Here is a 22,740-nt window from a genome sequence, read left to right on the forward strand (position 1 = left end):
ATCAGATATGTATCATATTTGTATCAAATGTCTATCACATGTATACCTGCGTGTGAGATACATACGTGATATATGTGTCGCAAAAGAAATTTTTGAACTCGATTTTAACTTTTGATACCAAATCAGTCCAAATCACCTCCAATTTTACTCAAATTTTGTATATTGACTCATTTATATGTTTTCAATGAATTTCAACCATACCCATTGAAAAAAAATTTTGATTTTTAAAATTTTATAATTTTTTTTTTTTGTATTTTATTACCTTATTTGCTACCTTATCCATAAAAATTCCTTTTCGTTTTGCATCGTAGTTTAAAAATATGAAAGTAGATTTTGTGTGTGATTCATGAAAAAAAATAACCTTATTTCTTTTGGTTTTTAATTTTTATACTTATTTGACTAGTTTTGTTAAGTGTACGGTGTAGAGTTTGATAAATTGGAACTTTTTTTGTGACGTTTGTGTAAGATTCTTAAAAAGGCTTCTTGTTCCTGTTCTTCCTTCCCTGGAAAAAAATGGACCCAAGTGCAACGACGTCAAGTCCCCGGCAGCCGTTCACGGCGGGCACGGCAACCGCGAAGAAGAAAAAGAAGAAAACAACAGCAGAATCCCTCAGCCATGACGTCCTGTGCATCATCTTCTCCTTTCTCGACTTATTCCAGCTTATTCGCTGCTCCGCCGTTTCCACTTCTTGGTACCACCTCAAATTTCCACACCTTTGACCTACTAACAGCCAATTGAATATAATTTCTTCAGCTATGTAGCATTGCTTCAGCCAATTACTGACTGTCTTCTTTGTATTGCCCTTGCTTTATCCTGTGAAGGAGAAAAGCCATAAATAAATTAAAATTAAATCAAACAGAATACTGCAAGCAACGGTATAATGATCCTAATGGCCTCCAGGACGCTTCTTCCTCTCAGAGATCATTGAGTGAACAAGCAGAGCAACTAGCTATGGAACGACACGCATTGGCTTTACAAAGAGCTCCAGCTAGTGTTAATCAATGGAAAGGTCATTCAGTTGGGTAAGCATTACAATACCCATTATTCATGATCGTAAGCTGTAACTATGATCAGACTATTTAAATATTCCATGGATTTAGTGCTTTTTTTAAGAAACATAGTTCTCTCTCTCATACACACACTGGCACAGAGACATTATGTAGAAACAGAAGAAGACACTTATTAAGTTCGAAAAATAGCTCTCTTAATTAAACAAAACGAATAATACCTCAAAAAATATAAGCAGCTTCTGCATCTTTACATATAGAGATTGTAATATTCCTTAACATGAAAATCTTGCATTAAAAATGTACACTTTCTAGGGTCGTTGCTTTTGTTATTGTAGAATCATCAGTTTATCATTCACATGATTCAGTATCATATGGCATAAACATTGGGCTGTCAATGGTATTTGTCAGCGACTTAGAATTCAATTTCTATCACTGACAATCTCATCACACGCATTAAATCCTCTCCGTTTTGATCGAGTCCACTGTCCTGACTCCTATTGCCATATTACATTGACTTCCTAGATATAAGCAGAATCCCCAAATGGAAGAATAGGTCCCCTTATAGTCACCCTTATAGAGTTTTAGTAATATAAGCAGTTCAACCCTCCTAGTGCACTAGCCTCTCCTCTTCCAGTATTAATATGATATTCATATTCAAATCCCTGGATATACAAAATAAAATTAGCTCCTAATGTACAAGATAAAAGTATTGAATATGGAAAGACGAGGAAAAGCTAAGAACAGTCTCTCTCTCTCTCTCAAATCATTTTCTTTCACATTTCCCAGAAATACCAAATGAACTTCAACTTCCTCCTGATGTTAACGAAGATTTTCCACCATAATAATACCTGTTTCTAATTATGCATTAAGCCTACATATTGTGAAATTTGATCTTTTCTCTAACTTCAATTCCTACTAGGGTTAATCAGTGCAGAATGAAGATGGGAAAAGTCCTTACCGGTGTGGGTGACAAGGTAGGGTCGCTTTTTTCTGTTAAGAATTTTAGGAGTTAATAAGAATTTCATACTGGCTTCTTTCCTTTGGCTGGAAAGCGCAAAGTCATACTACTACATTATCTACTAGGAAAATCATGTATACTATCCATTTCCTCCCAGTAAGCTCTTGGAGGTAGCTTGTGAACCTTGCTTAGTGATCAGAAGTTGTTGATGTGGAAGCATGGTGAAGATGGCATGCTTCTGGTTAGATTGATTAAAGTGCTTAATCATGGAAAGTTCTGCACTCATAGTTATTACATGAGATTTATTGTAATAATACATGTGAATCCTTATGATTTCATTGGAACTGCCTCTCTTCGTTTCATCAAATCCTTAATCCTCCTCCTTTTGTGGACCTTATGCAGCACTTAAATATCCTCCATGATTTCTCTTTTTCTTTCTAAGATACTTAAATTTTGAAGTTGAAATTAATTTGAAATTCTGGTAAAAGAAACCTGTATCATACAAAATGCTTGTTTTATCTGCACTTGATAGATTCCCATATTGGTTTATGTTTGGTTGGCAGTGTCCCATAGCTTGTCTTTGCTCTTCTGTTGTCTATCAATCGTCGTGGCAAGAAGACTTTACTATAAAATAAAGCCAGTGTACAATGCATAGGCTGAGCAGCCGTGGAGCTCCATGGGTGCTAGGTGGAGAGACATTATTAGGCCTAAGATGCGAAGATGATTGTTGGTTGTTGTGGAATATATTTGGATGAAGTGTAACAGTAGAACATCCCTGATCATGTTTTCTTGTTTAATTTCTCAGAAATGAGTAGGTAGTTCTGTTTCTTTAGTTGTTATCAATTGGATATTTTTGACAAGTGTCATTGTTTCTCTTAAGTACTGCCAATATAATTGCTATCGTGTATCATGTTATTCATTACTTGTATTTTTCTCCCAGAAAAATATGGTATTCATGACTTGTCTTTTGCCATTGGCCACACGTCTCTGCATGCCTTGTTCACATCAAAATAGGACATGGTTTTAAGTTTACATTCTACATTCCTCGTAATCCAGGTCATGCGTCTCTGGTCAGCAGAAAGCTGCAAATGTTTGGATGAATATTTCCTTGTCGATAAAGCCCCTTTAATTGATTTTGATTTTGACGAGGGCAAGGTGAGTTCAAGGTATTATACATTTTTATTGTATATTGGATGGTAAGATTAGTTATATTATAAAACTAAATTTATATATCTTATTTAATTTTTCGTAATTGTGCACTTCTTCACCTCAGTGAATCGTGCGTTTCACTTCAAGCCCTATGGATCTTGTTACTTTTTCTTTTGCGCTTTTCGCTTTTAAACACAGTTACAATAAGAGGAGAAAGAGTGCAAAGGAGTCAAACAAGATTTCCTCATTAGACAGCAGCGTGCGATATAATAGTAAGAAGTGCGAGTTAATCCTTTGAGGTCAATTAACACTATCACAGAATCATTTTACTCTGCAATACCGAGGAAGTGAGGAACTATTTTTTACAAGCTAAAATTGTGTGCATTTGTCTTGGAATCCTCCAGCATTGGTCTCAATCAAAATACACTGTGCAACCACAGGCACTGCACATTTTCATGAAGCTTTACCTTAATTGGCCCCAAAGACATAAATTTCATAAGAAAGAGCTCATTTATTCTCTAGGAGTGATACAGGTTTGTCCTGGTTGTAGTTTCTGTTGCAAAAGACAAGGACATAAACAAGTGCACATTAGGCTCATTTCTACATTTGCTCATTTGACACCAATTGCAAGATGGAGTATATCTTTTTTGGCCTCATTAATCAAGTCTGACATAGACATTTTGTATTTGATATTGGAAATGTTTTTCTACAGGTTGTTGGTTTGGTTGGCACCCGTATATGCATCTGGAATCGTACGGAGACAAGAAATGTATTTTCCTCACGTGAGAACTTATTTACAAAGGGCCTCTGTATGCGGTGTGTAACCTCTTTTGTTTTTCATCTTTTCTTTCCCTTCAAAGTTCCATCAGCAATGTGGGAAGAGGCGATTCCAATGTCATTTAAATTATATCATCTTTTTGGATAAGTTAATTGACTTTACAGTATTTTAATTGTTCTAGTTTGGCTAAGATTTCTATGTCGTCCACATGGAGAAGAATCAAACATTTGTTAACTGAAGAAAGCAGTTTGAAATTTTATTGGGACTTCATTTTGATGAAATGGTGCTAAAGTGAGACTCCCTCAGACCCCTTTGATATTAAGATAAAGGCTTGTGAGAGGACCAGTATGCAAGTTTAAAGTTTTGAATTACTTGAATCTCTCTGTTTCCGTTACTGTTGTAGCTCCATGTTTGCAAATCTCTGCTGCTTATGTTGTCCTTAGAGCTTATGGAATGTTTTTCTTGTCGTTTGCTGATAATAGTTTCATTCCTCCTTTCCAGTTATGTAGATCCGGAAGCTGTGATTGGATGTGATGATGGAAAGGTTCGTGTATTTGACCTATACAGCAGAAAGTGTTCCCAAATAATAAAGTATGATTCTGTTTCATACCTACTTTAAATGCTTTGTGCACTATATAAAAAGGTTAAAACGGTTTTCCCCTGGATCATTCATTGCCTCTCTTTGCACACGTGCACATAGACAATAAGCTGTTTTGGGACGCTAATCTATGTTATAATCGCTTTATAGTGAACATGAAATTTATGCTTCTGTCTGGTAATTTTATATCCTAAGGAACTCCCTTTGGCAGGATTGCCCTTCTTTGTCCGCGCTCAGAACCTATAAAAGAAATAATTAGGAAGGAGAATGAGATAGGAAGCTGTCAAGCTGATGTTTACCTTCTCTGTAATGTGTAGTGTCTTTTATCAACAAAATTGGAAACTAGCATAAGCAATCAATTCACTCAAGGATCATATCAATATCAGCTAATTATAGTTAAATCAGCTTCAAGGAGTCTGGATTAAACTTCTTGTATATGGGCGCTTTTGTTTTGGCCCAAATTTTAATGAAAATTTATTTACTTAATTTAAAAAAAAATGGAGTCTGGATTAAAGGAGGAGAGGGGGGGGGGGGGGGGGAAGAACGACAATATTTTACAGGATGGAGGGAAGACATATTCTAAATGCAACTCATTGTAACCTCTAAATAGATCTGCAGCACTAAGGGTATTATGCCAACAAATGGTGATTTCTTCCTCTCTCCCTAACAGAAATTCAGAATTGATGCCTTTCCTTCACCTTCTTTTAATCCAAAAATTACATTCAAGACTAATATGTAACTAGTTTAGTTCTATTTCTTGCAGGATGCATGAGGGGCCTGTTACTTGCTTAGCTTTTACTGATGACCAATTGCTTGTTAGTGGTTCCTCTCTTGGCACCCTATCACTATCGGATCTTTCTTCTGATCAGCGAGTTGTTCTGCTTGGATCAACCTTTTCTGCAGGTTTGTGAAATATATTTTGTCAGATCCACAATACACTGATAACTTATAGAACGATGCCTCTACACCCCTTGCCGTTGATTTCTCTTGCCTTAATACCCATGAACGCCTGCGCAGTTTGTTCTCTTTTTCAGTTTTCCTTTTTTTAAGTCTTTTTCCTTTTTCTTTTTTGAGATGAGTAATGTAAAACCTTTAATTTCGAGGAGAAGATGTTAACCACCGTATTTTCCAAGTATATTGCTTTATTTTTGACTTAATATAGAAAGTATTCTGGTTTAGGCTTTTCAAACTGGCTTCTAATCAGCACACTTGCGAGGGCTTTCTAGTGTCAATCTTTGATTGCAAGTGAGCAAATGCTTTACACGTTTTTTACAGATTATCTTGTTCTTTCTTTTAGAATCTTGATTCTCTTTCTGATCTGAATTCTTATTTGTTTTTCTTTCTCTGCTTTGTTATCTCTTGCCACAGGCATCAAGACTTTATGCTCTGACTCTAGCTCAATTATATTATGTTTGGTCTTTTTTTGGGAATATTGCTTTTCTCTTTGTAATCTGATTTCTTATTTGTTTTCTTTCTTCGTTTCTGAATCTCTTCTGACAGGGATCAAGACTTTGTGTTTCAACCCTAGCTCCTATATGGTGTTTGCTGGATCAACTGCTGGAAATGTCTCTTGTTGGGACCTCAGGTTTGCTGAAATGACTAAAACATGAATCAACATTCTTACATGTGTTTTTTTTTACGCAACCCAGCCTTTCTCATCTTGTTCCATGCTTTCTGTGCTAGAGTCAGTTTTCGATCCTTAGACAGTAGCTTCGTCAATCCTTTTATATGCTGCTGCAGTTGTTAAGGGTTAATTAGGGATGTCTCGTATTCGTAAAACTTTCGAGTCTGCTTATGTTTGATGAGCATGACAAAAGTTGCTCAATCTCTTCGAATAAGTCTCCCCAGATTGCATCCTTCAGTTTCTAAATATTTACTCTAGTTTCTGTGGAATTTGAGTTGTTGTAAATGCCATTTTAGCACCAGTACAAAATTTCTGAGCCGTGGAAGCAGCCACTAATGCTTGCATTAGGGTAGGCTGTCGACATCACACTCCTTGGGGTGCGGCCCTTCCCAAGACCTTGTGTAAATGCGGGATGCTTTGTGCACCGGGCTGCCCTTTTACAAGATCTCAGAGGTTTCAAATATAGCATTGTCATGGATATTGGTGGAAATTGCTAAATAGCTAAACAAGGAAATGGAAAAAAGGAAAAAAAGTGGAGAGACTAGAATGAAAGAAAGAGAAAAAAGAAGGAAAAAATAACTTACTATTTCTCTCTGACTGACTGCTGTCTAAGATGGAATGGAATAAAATTAATACTGGGCATGTATAACGTGTGGTTCTGAGGCCAATTTTAAATGATAATGCTCTCTTGAAAAATTATTGTTGAAAATGGAGGACCAAGTTGTTGAAAGGTTCCATCAATCATAATGTATACATTTCAAAAGACAGAACTTGAGCAATCAGCATGATGAAAGATAAAGTAAATTGGCTTGGTTACCTAATGAAGCAAGACAACTTGCTGAAGGATTCTTTACAAAAGAAGCCAAGATTGCATGTTTCTTATAATTTTGTTCTGAATGCAAAAAGTAGTATGTACTATGTAGGAAAGGACTAGTAGGGCCAGTAATGTTCTCTTTGAAATGAAAAGTATCTTTTAGAATGGGAGGGTGCCAGGATGCAGAATTGTTTCAAGGGTACTCATACTGACTCATAAATTGGCTTCACCGAAAGTACAGAGAGGGAAGTCCAGTTTTGATTAGGCACTAAAGTCAAGGCTGAAGAGAGAACTTTGGACCTTCTGAAGATAACTCAAAAAATGTGAACCAAATATCAGTGTCAAAATTTGATTCAGTGGGTGGAGTAGATTCATTCTTGACTGAGATTGAAGTGATGCACCAAAACATCTTTCATTGTAAGAGATGGTTGTTTCCTAATTGAAATTTCTCTCTTTCTTTCTTGATGCATAAACGTGAAAAGAATAGCTTGTGAAGGGCTAATATGAGATTTCTTCTGTCTTTCTCGTCTTCAAATGTGAACGTGGACTCTTTTCATCATAGATTTAGATGATGATTGGATTTGCTTAGCAACAGCTTGCTGCTATCTGCTCTGATTCGAGAAATTTGTTTTCCTGTGCAGTTTTACATGATATTTCTAGTTTTGATAATTTCAATCCTGAAAATGCTTGATACAGGAAGACAAACAGAAGTCTATGGGAAACACGAGTGTCTCCTAATGTTGTTTATTCTATGCATCACCTTAGAAACGACACTTCAACATTGGTGGTTGGTGGAATCGATGGTGTGTTAAGAATTGTAGACCAGGTAACTGGTGAAGTAATTTCGAGATGCATAATAGATGATAGTCGCACTGTTTTACATCGTTCAACAGAGAGATTTGGAACTGTCCAAATTGAGAGCAAGAAACTGAAAAGGCTCTCTGAAGATGATCGAATTGATCTTATGCCAAGAGCTTCCCGGCCACAAATCACATGTTTAGCTGTTGGGATGGAGAAAGTTGTTACTACACATAATGATAAGTATATCAGAGTTTGGAAATTCAGGAAATGAAAAGGATTACACTACCCGAGATTCCGGGTATTCGTTATTGTTCTGTAGCACTTCTTTGTAATAGTGTTGTTTCAAGCCACTATAACATTATCCAACTATTTTTGGTCTACGACACCCTTTCTCTTCGTGTGCGCGTACGCCCTATTCTTCCAGTGTAAAATTAATCGAGAATCACCTGATGTCTATGTTACATAGACTTTTTCTTTTACCTAGAATCGTGTATGCGTATTTTTGGCTGTTTGAGTTTTAGTTTTAACTATTTGAATAATTTGGTAGTAAGTCGTGACATTGATAGTTTTAAAATATCAGTTAAATTAGACAACTTCCTTTATTTATTTTTTTGGTTTCAAATTGGTCTATTTGTTCATTTTTGTTCAGATCTATTTTTTATTCTTCGACTATGGAAAAACAATCTTCACGCGATACAGTTTTCATTTTTAAAAGAACAATTTTTCAACCATGTTTACTCCACAAAAAGTTACAAAATCTTTAAACTAACACCAGGTCCCAGATATTCCTTCAACAAAAAAATTAATTGATCGAATTTTGAAAAAGTGACTAACTTACTAAAAAGGGCCGTTTGCCAAATTTCTATTGATGTGCACGAACAGCCCTTTTTGACGCTACTGTTTATATTTTGTCTTTGAGCTAAAAAGTTATACAAATATATTACATGTGCTAAAAAATTGGGAAAAAATGAGAAATTAATGCTACCACATTTGGTTTTATGCCGAGCTAAGTTGATTGAAGCCACTCTCTAAGTGGTTGGTTTTTTGCTGAGCTAAGTTGATTGATGCTACTCTGCATGTCAAAACTTGTGAACAATTAAACGAAGAATATATGGTTTTATGAGAGTGTATTACTGAAAAAATTAGATAATTTATTTAACCGATACAAATTGTGACCTCGATCTCCCTGATATTTTATTTGTGTAATTTTTTTTCGTTCTTTCATACTATATACTTACTGGATACACGTTGATTTATGTACTCATGCTATATTTCTGCATTGATTGTGCAGGTACTGAGACATGTACTTTCAGTGGTCACACGGGCGGATAGACGCATTGCACGGAGACTTTGCAGTGAGCTGTCTTTCATGCTCCGATCTGCAGCACCCGGAGTCTCCCTCTACCTTATTTACTATTTCTGTCTATTTCATTTCAGTAGTTGTAGTAATTTGAATGTTCCCTAGATTTCTCATGCACTTATGATACCGGGGGTTGGGGGTTTCTAGTGGACTTTCACAGTTGTACTTATTGTTATCATCACTTTACTTGATGTACTATTCATACCCGTTATTTTGGTATAGCAGTGCTTAAATTACCATGAGTTTTATGTTAAATTTCTATTTATCAAATGAAAATTTTCTAAGTTTAAAGACTAAAATGGATAATTAAATTGGAGGATCACTGTTGGCTTGCCCAACACATCGTTGGGCACCATCGCGACCTATCATAGGATTTGGGTCGTGACATAGTATCTTTATATTTTTATATTTTTCATTATGAAATTATGAATTCCATTTATTAACTAAAATTTTATGTATGAGAAATTTAATTAGTATATACATATTTTAACGCTATATTGAAATTCTTTTTTGTTTTCCTTAGTATTCTTCCTTTATGACTATTTGTTTATTATGATTTTAGTTATGTGTATATGTACGGCTTTTCTCATCACAATTCTAATTATAAGTCTTATATTTTTATATTTTCCCATAAATTTATATTTTATTTATTTGTTCCTTGCTTATTTAATTGTAGTATCCATTACTTAATATTATTAAATTAACATATAAATTTTTAATAAATTACTATTTTAATATAATACAATGAATATAATTTTATATTACCCTTGAAATTTAACTTGACTTTATCTTGTATGACTTTCTCAAACTATGTCGATATTTAAATTTATCAATAATATTTTCGAGTATTATTTATTTACTTAATTTTATCAAATAAATTTAAAGCGTGGATAGAATCACATTATATATATTCTCCTCTTTATACATAAGTTTTTGTTTTACAATATTTTTAATTTTTTTTAGTGTTTATCTATAATACGAATATTATTGTGTTATTTTTCTAAATGGACGGTATTGAATTAGTTCAAAGGTTAAACAGAGAAGTTCTTTTATTATATGTCATAAATCTACTAGTAATAATTTTAATAATTACTATTTTTATATTATTTTAATAAAAAATTAAATTGAACTGTTATATCATTTGTATTTAATATGAAAGTTTATTTTTTTTAATTAAACTGACTACATTATAAGTTAAATTATATCTTTATATATTTTATTTATTTCTTGAAACTATTGTTTATATTTTTATCTTTAGTTTTATCTATTATAATATTTTTAGTTAGATGATCTTATCCATGTAGCATGACCATATGAATTATTATGCAAAAATATTTTCATCTCAAAAAACAAATTAGTCTTATCATTTTATATATATCTACATTAAAATAATATTTTTTTATATATTATAATAGTTTCATTAAAAATATATAGATATTTAATTATTTTTAATTTCAATTTATTTTTTTGTCTTTAGTTTTATCTATTATAATATTTTTAGTTACATGATGTTATAGCATGACCATATGAATTATTATTCAAATACTTTCTCATCTAAAAAAATAAATTAGTCTTAACATTTTATATATCTCTACATTGAAGTTATTTATTAAGTTTTTTTAATAATAGTTTTCTTTAAAATATATCGATTTTTAATTATTCTTAATTCAAATTAAAAAAGAGTAACTAATATTAACTAACGTAACTAATTTTGTCCTAAAATTTGATACTTGTTGAATTTTTATTGTGACACTTGATATCATCACATTGATTTGCTTTTCCTATTCTATATAATTTCTGAGCCGTGGAAGCAGCCACTAATGCTTGCATTAGGGTAGGCTGTCGACATCACACTCCTTGGGGTGCGGCCCTTCCCAAGACCTTGTGTAAATGCGGGATGCTTTGTGCACCGGGCTGCCCTTTTACAAGATCTCAGAGGTTTCAAATATAGCATTGTCATGGATATTGGTGGAAATTGCTAAATAGCTAAACAAGGAAATGGAAAAAAGGAAAAAAAGTGGAGAGACTAGAATGAAAGAAAGAGAAAAAAGAAGGAAAAAATAACTTACTATTTCTCTCTGACTGACTGCTGTCTAAGATGGAATGGAATAAAATTAATACTGGGCATGTATAACGTGTGGTTCTGAGGCCAATTTTAAATGATAATGCTCTCTTGAAAAATTATTGTTGAAAATGGAGGACCAAGTTGTTGAAAGGTTCCATCAATCATAATGTATACATTTCAAAAGACAGAACTTGAGCAATCAGCATGATGAAAGATAAAGTAAATTGGCTTGGTTACCTAATGAAGCAAGACAACTTGCTGAAGGATTCTTTACAAAAGAAGCCAAGATTGCATGTTTCTTATAATTTTGTTCTGAATGCAAAAAGTAGTATGTACTATGTAGGAAAGGACTAGTAGGGCCAGTAATGTTCTCTTTGAAATGAAAAGTATCTTTTAGAATGGGAGGGTGCCAGGATGCAGAATTGTTTCAAGGGTACTCATACTGACTCATAAATTGGCTTCACCGAAAGTACAGAGAGGGAAGTCCAGTTTTGATTAGGCACTAAAGTCAAGGCTGAAGAGAGAACTTTGGACCTTCTGAAGATAACTCAAAAAATGTGAACCAAATATCAGTGTCAAAATTTGATTCAGTGGGTGGAGTAGATTCATTCTTGACTGAGATTGAAGTGATGCACCAAAACATCTTTCATTGTAAGAGATGGTTGTTTCCTAATTGAAATTTCTCTCTTTCTTTCTTGATGCATAAACGTGAAAAGAATAGCTTGTGAAGGGCTAATATGAGATTTCTTCTGTCTTTCTCGTCTTCAAATGTGAACGTGGACTCTTTTCATCATAGATTTAGATGATGATTGGATTTGCTTAGCAACAGCTTGCTGCTATCTGCTCTGATTCGAGAAATTTGTTTTCCTGTGCAGTTTTACATGATATTTCTAGTTTTGATAATTTCAATCCTGAAAATGCTTGATACAGGAAGACAAACAGAAGTCTATGGGAAACACGAGTGTCTCCTAATGTTGTTTATTCTATGCATCACCTTAGAAACGACACTTCAACATTGGTGGTTGGTGGAATCGATGGTGTGTTAAGAATTGTAGACCAGGTAACTGGTGAAGTAATTTCGAGATGCATAATAGATGATAGTCGCACTGTTTTACATCGTTCAACAGAGAGATTTGGAACTGTCCAAATTGAGAGCAAGAAACTGAAAAGGCTCTCTGAAGATGATCGAATTGATCTTATGCCAAGAGCTTCCCGGCCACAAATCACATGTTTAGCTGTTGGGATGGAGAAAGTTGTTACTACACATAATGATAAGTATATCAGAGTTTGGAAATTCAGGAAATGAAAAGGATTACACTACCCGAGATTCCGGGTATTCGTTATTGTTCTGTAGCACTTCTTTGTAATAGTGTTGTTTCAAGCCACTATAACATTATCCAACTATTTTTGGTCTACGACACCCTTTCTCTTCGTGTGCGCGTACGCCCTATTCTTCCAGTGTAAAATTAATCGAGAATCACCTGATGTCTATGTTACATAGACTTTTTCTTTTACCTAGAATCGTGTATGCGTATTTTTGGCTGTTTGAGTTTTAGTTTTAACTATTTGAATAATTTGGTAGTAAGTCGTGACATTGATAGTTTTAAAATATCAGTTAAATTAGACAACTTCCTTTATTTATTTTTTTGGTTTCAAATTGGTCTATTTGTTCATTTTTGTTCAGATCTATTTTTTATTCTTCGACTATGGAAAAACAATCTTCACGCGATACAGTTTTCATTTTTAAAAGAACAATTTTTCAACCATGTTTACTCCACAAAAAGTTACAAAATCTTTAAACTAACACCAGGTCCCAGATATTCCTTCAACAAAAAAATTAATTGATCGAATTTTGAAAAAGTGACTAACTTACTAAAAAGGGCCGTTTGCCAAATTTCTATTGATGTGCACGAACAGCCCTTTTTGACGCTACTGTTTATATTTTGTCTTTGAGCTAAAAAGTTATACAAATATATTACATGTGCTAAAAAATTGGGAAAAAATGAGAAATTAATGCTACCACATTTGGTTTTATGCCGAGCTAAGTTGATTGAAGCCACTCTCTAAGTGGTTGGTTTTTTGCTGAGCTAAGTTGATTGATGCTACTCTGCATGTCAAAACTTGTGAACAATTAAACGAAGAATATATGGTTTTATGAGAGTGTATTACTGAAAAAATTAGATAATTTATTTAACCGATACAAATTGTGACCTCGATCTCCCTGATATTTTATTTGTGTAATTTTTTTTCGTTCTTTCATACTATATACTTACTGGATACACGTTGATTTATGTACTCATGCTATATTTCTGCATTGATTGTGCAGGTACTGAGACATGTACTTTCAGTGGTCACACGGGCGGATAGACGCATTGCACGGAGACTTTGCAGTGAGCTGTCTTTCATGCTCCGATCTGCAGCACCCGGAGTCTCCCTCTACCTTATTTACTATTTCTGTCTATTTCATTTCAGTAGTTGTAGTAATTTGAATGTTCCCTAGATTTCTCATGCACTTATGATACCGGGGGTTGGGGGTTTCTAGTGGACTTTCACAGTTGTACTTATTGTTATCATCACTTTACTTGATGTACTATTCATACCCGTTATTTTGGTATAGCAGTGCTTAAATTACCATGAGTTTTATGTTAAATTTCTATTTATCAAATGAAAATTTTCTAAGTTTAAAGACTAAAATGGATAATTAAATTGGAGGATCACTGTTGGCTTGCCCAACACATCGTTGGGCACCATCGCGACCTATCATAGGATTTGGGTCGTGACATAGTATCTTTATATTTTTATATTTTTCATTATGAAATTATGAATTCCATTTATTAACTAAAATTTTATGTATGAGAAATTTAATTAGTATATACATATTTTAACGCTATATTGAAATTCTTTTTTGTTTTCCTTAGTATTCTTCCTTTATGACTATTTGTTTATTATGATTTTAGTTATGTGTATATGTACGGCTTTTCTCATCACAATTCTAATTATAAGTCTTATATTTTTATATTTTCCCATAAATTTATATTTTATTTATTTGTTCCTTGCTTATTTAATTGTAGTATCCATTACTTAATATTATTAAATTAACATATAAATTTTTAATAAATTACTATTTTAATATAATACAATGAATATAATTTTATATTACCCTTGAAATTTAACTTGACTTTATCTTGTATGACTTTCTCAAACTATGTCGATATTTAAATTTATCAATAATATTTTCGAGTATTATTTATTTACTTAATTTTATCAAATAAATTTAAAGCGTGGATAGAATCACATTATATATATTCTCCTCTTTATACATAAGTTTTTGTTTTACAATATTTTTAATTTTTTTTAGTGTTTATCTATAATACGAATATTATTGTGTTATTTTTCTAAATGGACGGTATTGAATTAGTTCAAAGGTTAAACAGAGAAGTTCTTTTATTATATGTCATAAATCTACTAGTAATAATTTTAATAATTACTATTTTTATATTATTTTAATAAAAAATTAAATTGAACTGTTATATCATTTGTATTTAATATGAAAGTTTATTTTTTTTAATTAAACTGACTACATTATAAGTTAAATTATATCTTTATATATTTTATTTATTTCTTGAAACTATTGTTTATATTTTTATCTTTAGTTTTATCTATTATAATATTTTTAGTTAGATGATCTTATCCATGTAGCATGACCATATGAATTATTATGCAAAAATATTTTCATCTCAAAAAACAAATTAGTCTTATCATTTTATATATATCTACATTAAAATAATATTTTTTTATATATTATAATAGTTTCATTAAAAATATATAGATATTTAATTATTTTTAATTTCAATTTATTTTTTTGTCTTTAGTTTTATCTATTATAATATTTTTAGTTACATGATGTTATAGCATGACCATATGAATTATTATTCAAATACTTTCTCATCTAAAAAAATAAATTAGTCTTAACATTTTATATATCTCTACATTGAAGTTATTTATTAAGTTTTTTTAATAATAGTTTTCTTTAAAATATATCGATTTTAATTATTCTTAATTCAAATTAAAAAAGAGTAACTAATATTAACTAACGTAACTAATTTTGTCCTAAAATTTGATACTTGTTGAATTTTTATTGTGACACTTGATATCATCACATTGATTTGCTTTTCCTATTCTATATAAATAGATAGATAGATAGATAGATAGATAGATAGATAGATAGATAGATGTGTAAGGCCAAGGTTAGTTTTACAAAACTTCCTTAATGGCCTCATATGTTCCTATTTGTGCAAACCTCCCGCCTTTCACTAGGGAGCCCAAATAGAAAGCCCAAATTTATGATTCCCAAACAATTTTTCACGAGCACATTTCATTTCGCTTTTTCGAAGACTAACCGGAACCCTAACAATCCTTTGAGATTGAGATTGAGATATCTCGAAGATTGAAGAATGGTGTGCATACGAAAGGCGACGATAGACGATTTGCTTGCAATGCAAGCATGCAATTTGCTATGCCTACCAGAGAACTACCAGATGAAGTACTATTTTTACCACATACTTTCGTGGCCGCAGCTTCTGTACGTTGCTGAAGATTACAACGGTAAGATAGTGGGATATGTATTAGCTAAAATGGAAGAGGAAACCACAGAATGTCATGGACACATCACCTCCTTAGCGGTACTCAGGACTCACCGTAAACTTGGTATAGCTACTAAGCTCATGACCGCTGCTCAGAATGCCATGGAACAGGTAAATAAATTATTTCATTTTGGTATTTGATATGATTATTACAAAAATTGATGAAGTGCTTTAGTTCTGGAGTCTGCTAGTGATTACATTTGGAAAATAGATTCATTTGCTAAAATAATAAATAAGTGATTTAAATTCTGGTATTAGACTAGTGAGAGAACGTTTTAGTAAGTAAATTAGTTTTGGAAATTAGACAGTTAGTTATGTGAAAGATGGATATATGGCCCAATTGTTTATTTGTAAGTTGGAATTGGCTGATTAAGTTTGATGGTGAATGAAGATTTTGCTTTTGGCTGGCATGTTTGGACCTTGTATACTTTTTCTGTCTGTGCTTTGATTGGGTTGTGCACGAGCTGGGTCAAGGCTGAGTTATAGATATTCAAACTCAACGCTCTATGTGTTGTTCAACTATGGATTGAAATAGAAGTTTTAAGCTCAAGCGCATGCTTGACTAGATTACTCTTGAGCTTGGTTTTGCCCATTTTTGGAAGTACATTTGGCAGAAATGCAGTTTGACATAGCATAACCAACCAAAGAAAATATGATTGCTGTGAGATAAATGAGTCTATTAAACCAACAAGAAATGAAGATAGATTATTGAAAGGATACTAGGAGAGAGAGAAGCAATACCTGAAGCATTGTTGGAAATAACTGGACAGTTGCGCCTAATGAGCATGAAAGCAAATGAGATTGGAAAAGAAACCTTAAAAAAGTGAGCTCGTTCTGCTTGTTTAATACTTATCTAAATAGTAATTGAGCTCAAGCACGGCTCGTTAATGAACAGGATTGGGGTTGAGCTATATCCATGATTCCATTCATTTTCCCTATCCTTGGTTTGATGTGGTGAGACAAGTGGACCCCTGTACATGGGACAAGTGGGACAGTGCACCAGGTTTCAGTGCAGTGCTCTGCATCCTGTCTTGTAGGACTCTCACTAATTTGAAATTATTAGTCTGCATAATTATAATTAGACATTATGAGTTAGCTCATTCTTCTAGAAGTTTGGGTGTATCACCTTTTTTGTGAATGCCAGGTAGATTAATGATATATTGTTGGCGAGAATCCCATATGAATACAAAAGCTTTAATTTAGTGAAATATGTGGAAAGAGCATTTTAACGAGGCACATATCACTGAAATTATGTGGATTATTCCAGAGATTTTTGTTCCCTTCATCTTCAGTCAATGAGCTTTAGGTGTTTAATGCTGGCGCTCTACCAGTAGTGGGAACAGTGTTGTTTTATAAAATTATAATTTTTGGGTGCGTTCTTGTAAAGTATAGCTGTAAAAAGTTTCAATATGACATCTTTTATTGCACCATTTGCTCGATAGAGTGGTTTCCCTATCCCTTAAAATTGATGCTATTGTATGGTGTTGTGCTGCGCTTCTCGTTCACTTACCCATTGATCAATCCCCAGTTGAACTGGATGCATCATGATGACAGCTAAATCTCTTCTTTGTAGTTTCTTGTCAATTGAGAACAGTGTTAAGAAGAAGATATAGATATAACTAAGCTAATTGACATAAGAGGCCAGTAACAAGGTGCCCCGAATTTGTTTGGAAAGGCAGACATCATTGCTTTGCTCAGTTAAAAGTGATTCTCTTCACATTTTCTGGTTCACATAGCTCCCACATCAGGGGAATGTGTCATGGTGATCTATGTGAATGTTGCGAGAACTGATGCTGTGATTGTTATTGGTTAACCGATTACCATCTTTTTTTTGATAAGGTAAGATTAAGGTTACCTAATACCATATCAAAGTCGGCAGGGCTTATTCATCCCAAAAATTTTTTGTCTAGGCTTCTTGCATAAACTGCCAACCTGGATTGGTATATGGGATTAAAATGATTCATGGGTGAAGGTATGGAGGAAGTCTCAACCTTTTTCAATTCCTTCGTAGATGGTCTAGTTTGTATAGATCATGGCATCTTGGTGTCCCTCTGAACGCTGAACCCAGGCTGGACACAGAACCTGAAGAGAATAGTAAGTCAGATGTAATTTACATCAGAGACTTATGACGATGTTATGCGTTGAGAACTTAGATGTTCTGGACCCAGGAAATGAGGGGCAGAGATAGCAATTTGAGGTGAATCTCTCTCTTATGTTGTATAATAAGTTCCTGCCAACCATAACTTCCTGATGTCCCGTTCCCAGCGATGCCAAAAAGGAGTAGGACGTAAAGTTGGTAAAATTGGATACTCATCCTGGGTTCATGGTAAAGGGAATCAGTTAATTTATTATTTCTTCACAGGACACATCTGATGTTAAACTGATGTATTTTTCCCCCAAAAATTAAAAATAGAGAACCTAAAAGAGAGTGAGAATGAGCTAATTCCAAGTAGGGACAAAACTAAATCCAAGGGATAGAAATGACATTGGAAGCACCTGTACCATGTCACGGCTAGAATGAAGAGTTATTTCTCCCTACATACAGTTTGAGAAGGTAGTTAAATATCAATCTGTTAAGACGTGGAGACTGAAAATCGCGTTAATTAAAGAAACTGGTAGTGTATGATCAATTTGCCCTACCCTTTTGGCAACTGTTGTTACATTGTGCCACTAGATAGCTCCTCTTCACTAAGGAGCCCCCTGGACCCAGGGGCGGCCCCACCTTGTACGAAGAGGGTTCAGTTGAACCTGTTTCATCGGAAAAATAAATTATTTTTACTTGCGAATTTCATCAAAAAAATTGAAAGGGATAAATATTAATGTACTTGAACCCACTTGACACAAACAGAAGTTGCAGAGCAATGGTCAAGTGGGTTCAAAATAAGTCCATGTTTGGTAGTTCGAACCTCCGCCAAGGCAGTGAATTGAAGCATTTTTTCTTTTGTTGCCTTACTGTTCCTTTTCTTGTCTTTCTTTTTCTTCTTCTTTTTATGATTCCTTGCTATTCTTATTAAACTTTATTTTAGTTCAAAAAAATTTAAAGCTTTCTATAGAGTGAAGTTTGGTTCTCTTTTTCATAAGTTTTGCTAAAAGAATGAGAGTGCTTTATTGAAATTACTTGTAATCTTTTAATTTTTAATTTAGTTTAGTTTATATTGAAATTGTTAATTTGTGTTATACTCAAAGTTTTAGCTTGGCATACAATATCCGTGTATTTTGAACACACATTTGAATTCATTTTCCATTTCATCACTTTTGTTACAGTCATAGGAGTATATTATTTTGTTTATTGTTGGCTTGTTGCCTTGTTGTTCCTTTTCTTGTCTTTCTCTTTCTTCTTCTTTTTATGATTCCTTGTTATTCTTATTAAACTTCATTTTAGTTCAAAAAAAATTTAAAGCTTTCTACATATTGAATTTTGGTTCTCTTTTTCATAAGTTTTGCTAAAAGACTGAGAGTGCTTTATTGAAATTACTTGTAATCTTTTAATTTAATTTAGTTTAGTTTATATTGAAATTGTTAATTTGTGTTATACTCAAAGTTTTAGCTTGGCGTACAATATCTTTTTCTTTAATTATTTTGGATTAATTAGTTTAGTTTAAAACTCTTTTTTGCCGTGTCTTTTGTTTGTAACTTTGTATGTTATATTTCTTAGAGTTATAATACGATTTTTAAGTTGGTTAAACACTTTTTTGATTAAAATTGCTAAATTTTCTGAAATAAAATTTGTTAATTTATATAGATAAATTTAAACATTTTTAAAAAAATATTTCCCCAACTTTTTTAAAAAATGACTTCATTTTGAAGTCGTGATGGAACAAAAAAAAGAGCATTGCGCAAATGGTGTTTATTGGTGCACTTATATAATTGACTACCTCGTTCTCTGGCTGAATCTGCTTGTACAAAATCCTGGGTCCGCCACTGGCTGGACCCACCCCTGTTGGGAAGCACTAGTTTTTGGTAGCATGTGAGCATAGTATCAATGTAATTAGGTACATAGTATTGGATTTGTAACTTGTTGAGTTATAGTTTTTGGAACCTACTCTGCCCCTTGTTCATTCTGTCACTTTTATTCCCTGTTGATTCTATAATGGGCTGAAAACGAAACAGAATAATCTTATTTAGCATGCAAATCTTTTTGCCCTCACACAATCATGTTCCTCAATTGGGATGACACTAACAATTAGGTCCGGTTTTGCTCTTGGTAAAGGTGTTTGGAGCAGAGTATGTCTCTCTGCATGTGAGGAAGAGTAACAGGGCTGCATTTAAGCTGTATACAGAGACATTGGGATACAAGATTCATGATATGGAAGCCAAGTACTATGCAGATGGGGAAGATGCTTATGATATGAGGAAGGAATTGAAGGGCAAGAAGCACCACCAGCATCATCACCATCATCATGGTGGTGGCTGTTGCTCTGGTGAGGCGAAGGTCGGAGCAGCAGAAGCAAAAGCAGCATGATTGTGAATGTGAAGTTTGGGATTAACAAATTGTCCCGAGTCAATTTGCTTACAAGAAATACATGTTACTATTGTATGTTTTCGATGTGAAACAACTACGCCTTTGGAAGGTTGGAACGTCGTACAATTGACAATTTTGGTTTCTATGATATAGTTTTCATCCTTCATATCTATTTTCTGAGGAAATGTTGAAATTCCAAAAGTTTCAATCTTGATTGCTACTGTTTTACCTTATTTTTAGTACCTAGATTAAATAGTAAGTTCGGACTTTCGTTTGTTGCATCCTTGCATTATTAATGATCCTGATCAAGTGAAGAGTAAAATTTTACTGTAGCCATCTTTATTTTGTAATGAGGAAAACTACTTGTAAGATGATACTCCGTGCTATAATCCACTATGGAAGCTTCTCTTAAAGTATAATGCACTTCATCTAATTAGGAAATTTCTTTTGGACATGAAAGTCCATTCAAGGCAAAGGAATATTAACCATTTTTCTTTGATGTTGAAAAAACACATTGATTCTGAAGCTCATTTGTCAATGCATGTAATAAATTTACTTTGGAGAATTTGCCAATGAATTAGTGTACCTAGTAGATGCTATACTCATAATGACTTTTACTCTGATAGTAAACAAGATTATCTCCTTTTCTATTTCCTTGTTCACAATTTGATGGTCTCATTCTACTCTCATTTGCGACTTCTATTTTAGGTATCAAAATTGGACATGAAGTTCGCCTTCTGATGATCATAAACTTGAGATTTTATTAAAAGGTGAATTTTTTGTACACAATTGAAAATTTGAGTTTGGTTGAAATTTGGGAAACTAATACGTACTCCATTTAAGAAAAAAAGGGGTATTCGTCATGAAGAAAACTCCACTTGAGGGCACATTATTATCCAAGTTATTTTGGATTTGAACTATATTCATTAGTAGTAATTATGTAATCTAGTTTCGCGAGACAACAGATCACAGAAAATTGCTCTTTTTTCAGTTTAAATCATTAAATAGCCATGGATTTACAAAATTAAATATAGATTGTGCTTTTTCAAAATGAAATAAAGTATAGATATGAACTTATGAAGTCAATATTGGAGTTTATTGAGATTAAGAGATGGAATGCGCTGGAGACTTCCACAAGGACACAACTAAATGAAGAACGAAGATTTCTAATTTTCTTAAATAGAGAGTTCCAAAGAAGTGGAAAACTAATGTAGCTTAGTAGTATAATTTTGCACGTCTATCTTTTGTCCATGTCAAGGTACCATTGCAATTTACTTTATGATGTCCTTTTTGCCAGCAAATATGGCTAAGGTGATAATGTATATTTATTTCAAGTTGTCATTGTCACTTATTGGAACAATAATAATAATCAATAATTGAAGGCTAAAATCCAAAAGTCTAAAAGGTTTTTAGATCTCAAATGGCCAAAAAGACTTCAATAATATTATTTTATTTTAGTCTCAAATAAGATGAACTTACATCTCAAAGGTTTAAAAATTACATGTTTGAATAAAGGTGTAGCTATACTAAACGGTTAGTGTTGTTTGGTAATTTTTTAAATTAAAATGGCTAAAATGCTCTTAAATCTCTTTATAAACAATATAAATCTAAACGTATCTTGCATGGAAGAAGATGAATCACGGATATGGAACGGAGGATTTAGCTAGTGATAAAATAGTAATATTCGTTGTTAAAACAAAAGTAGTTATTATAAGTTGAAGGTGACTAACTAATTTTAACTTATAAGTACTTGATTTATTAACATTTTTGGTAATTATCAAATACGCAATGTTCTAAAAAGCTGATTTGAAGCTTATAAGTTTATCCTTAAGCCCTCTTAATAATGTTGTCTTTTAGATTATACATTAAAAAGATTCAAAACCGTAACGTCTTAATGTCAAATATAGTCCGTAGTGCTCTAATTTACAAATCAAGTAGTCAAAGATGTGAAAGATGTGTTATATCACCAAATTGTTTCTGTTTGCTTTACATTTTCTTTGTAGAAACTGTTAGTAACAACTCAAATAATAATTAGTCCTAGATATTACTAGTAAGAAAAGAGGAGAGACTCTAATAAAACCCCTGAATTCGTTCAATTATTAACCAAACTAGACACACAAATAAAAACAAAACCGTAGCAAGATTGCCTGTCGCCAAACAGAAGCAATTGTTTCAAAGCCTGTTTTGCAATTGAAATCTCTCTTGTGATTGAACTTTCTTCCCCTAAATTAACTACTAAAGAAGGAACCAAAAAAGTACGTAGAAGAATATAGTTCCATCTTGCTCTTCTTATTTTAATCGTATTTCTCTTTTTTATTCTCTATTTTTTACTTTTGTAGTTTTTACCAGAATAAGCTCTAGGAAAAGAAGAAAAAAGTAGGGGAAAAAATGTCTCGAAATTCTTCTTGCTAGTTTTCTCCGTTTTTTCTTATGTCCAATCAAGCTATTGAGAATAGAAAATAGGGGAAGTTACGCCA

At 33.0% G+C, this 22,740-nt stretch overlaps 2 protein-coding genes and 1 long non-coding RNA gene across 4 annotated transcripts; all 3 read left to right on the forward strand.

Moving 5' to 3' along the window:
• The first annotated feature begins 433 nt into the window (after positions 1–433).
• Positions 434–8,116, forward strand: LOC107797073 (F-box/WD-40 repeat-containing protein At3g52030-like). Of its 2 annotated transcripts, XM_075237983.1 has the most exons (9): positions 435–692; positions 823–1,023; positions 1,931–1,985; positions 3,026–3,124; positions 3,831–3,934; positions 4,398–4,487; positions 5,258–5,397; positions 5,995–6,079; positions 7,629–8,116. In XM_075237983.1, the coding sequence occupies exons 1-9, from the start codon at positions 514–516 to the stop codon at positions 8,002–8,004; spliced, it is 1,329 nt and encodes a 442-aa protein (XP_075094084.1). In that variant the 5' UTR covers positions 435–513; the 3' UTR covers positions 8,005–8,116. The 2 variants fall into 2 exon arrangements, with proteins under 2 accessions (XP_075094085.1, XP_075094084.1); XM_075237984.1 differs by lacking the exon at positions 3,026–3,124 and having other exon boundaries at positions 434–692.
• A 2,775-nt stretch (positions 8,117–10,891) lies between these two features.
• LOC142173240 (uncharacterized) lies at positions 10,892–12,743 on the forward strand. The gene is made up of 2 exons (XR_012702766.1): positions 10,892–11,809; positions 12,089–12,743. It is a non-coding gene; the product is annotated as an uncharacterized LOC142173240 (long non-coding RNA).
• A 2,766-nt stretch (positions 12,744–15,509) lies between these two features.
• On the forward strand, positions 15,510–20,522 carry LOC107832395 (N-terminal acetyltransferase A complex catalytic subunit NAA10-like). Its single transcript, XM_016660233.2, has 2 exons — positions 15,510–15,912; positions 20,012–20,522. The coding sequence occupies exons 1-2, from the start codon at positions 15,613–15,615 to the stop codon at positions 20,261–20,263; spliced, it is 552 nt and encodes a 183-aa protein (XP_016515719.1). The 5' UTR covers positions 15,510–15,612; the 3' UTR covers positions 20,264–20,522.
• Positions 20,523–22,740: the final 2,218 nt, after the last annotated feature.

The sequence above is a fragment of the Nicotiana tabacum genome, chromosome 19 (assembly GCF_000715075.1).
Source record: "Nicotiana tabacum cultivar K326 chromosome 19, ASM71507v2, whole genome shotgun sequence".
Taxonomy (NCBI): domain Eukaryota; kingdom Viridiplantae; phylum Streptophyta; class Magnoliopsida; order Solanales; family Solanaceae; genus Nicotiana; species Nicotiana tabacum.

Coding starts and splice junctions, on each gene's coding strand:
- LOC107832395 (XM_016660233.2), top strand. CDS start 15,613: ATGGTGTGCATACGAAAGGCGACGATAGACGATTTGCTTGCAATGCAA. Junction 15,913..20,011: donor CTCAGAATGCCATGGAACAG/GTAAATAAATTA, acceptor CTCTTGGTAAAG/GTGTTTGGAGCAGAGTATGT.
- LOC107797073 (XM_075237983.1), top strand. CDS start 514: ATGGACCCAAGTGCAACGACGTCAAGTCCCCGGCAGCCGTTCACGGCG. Junction 3,125..3,830: donor TTGATTTTGACGAGGGCAAG/GTGAGTTCAAGG, acceptor GTTTTTCTACAG/GTTGTTGGTTTGGTTGGCAC. Junction 4,488..5,257: donor AAGTGTTCCCAAATAATAAA/GTATGATTCTGT, acceptor TATTTCTTGCAG/GATGCATGAGGGGCCTGTTA.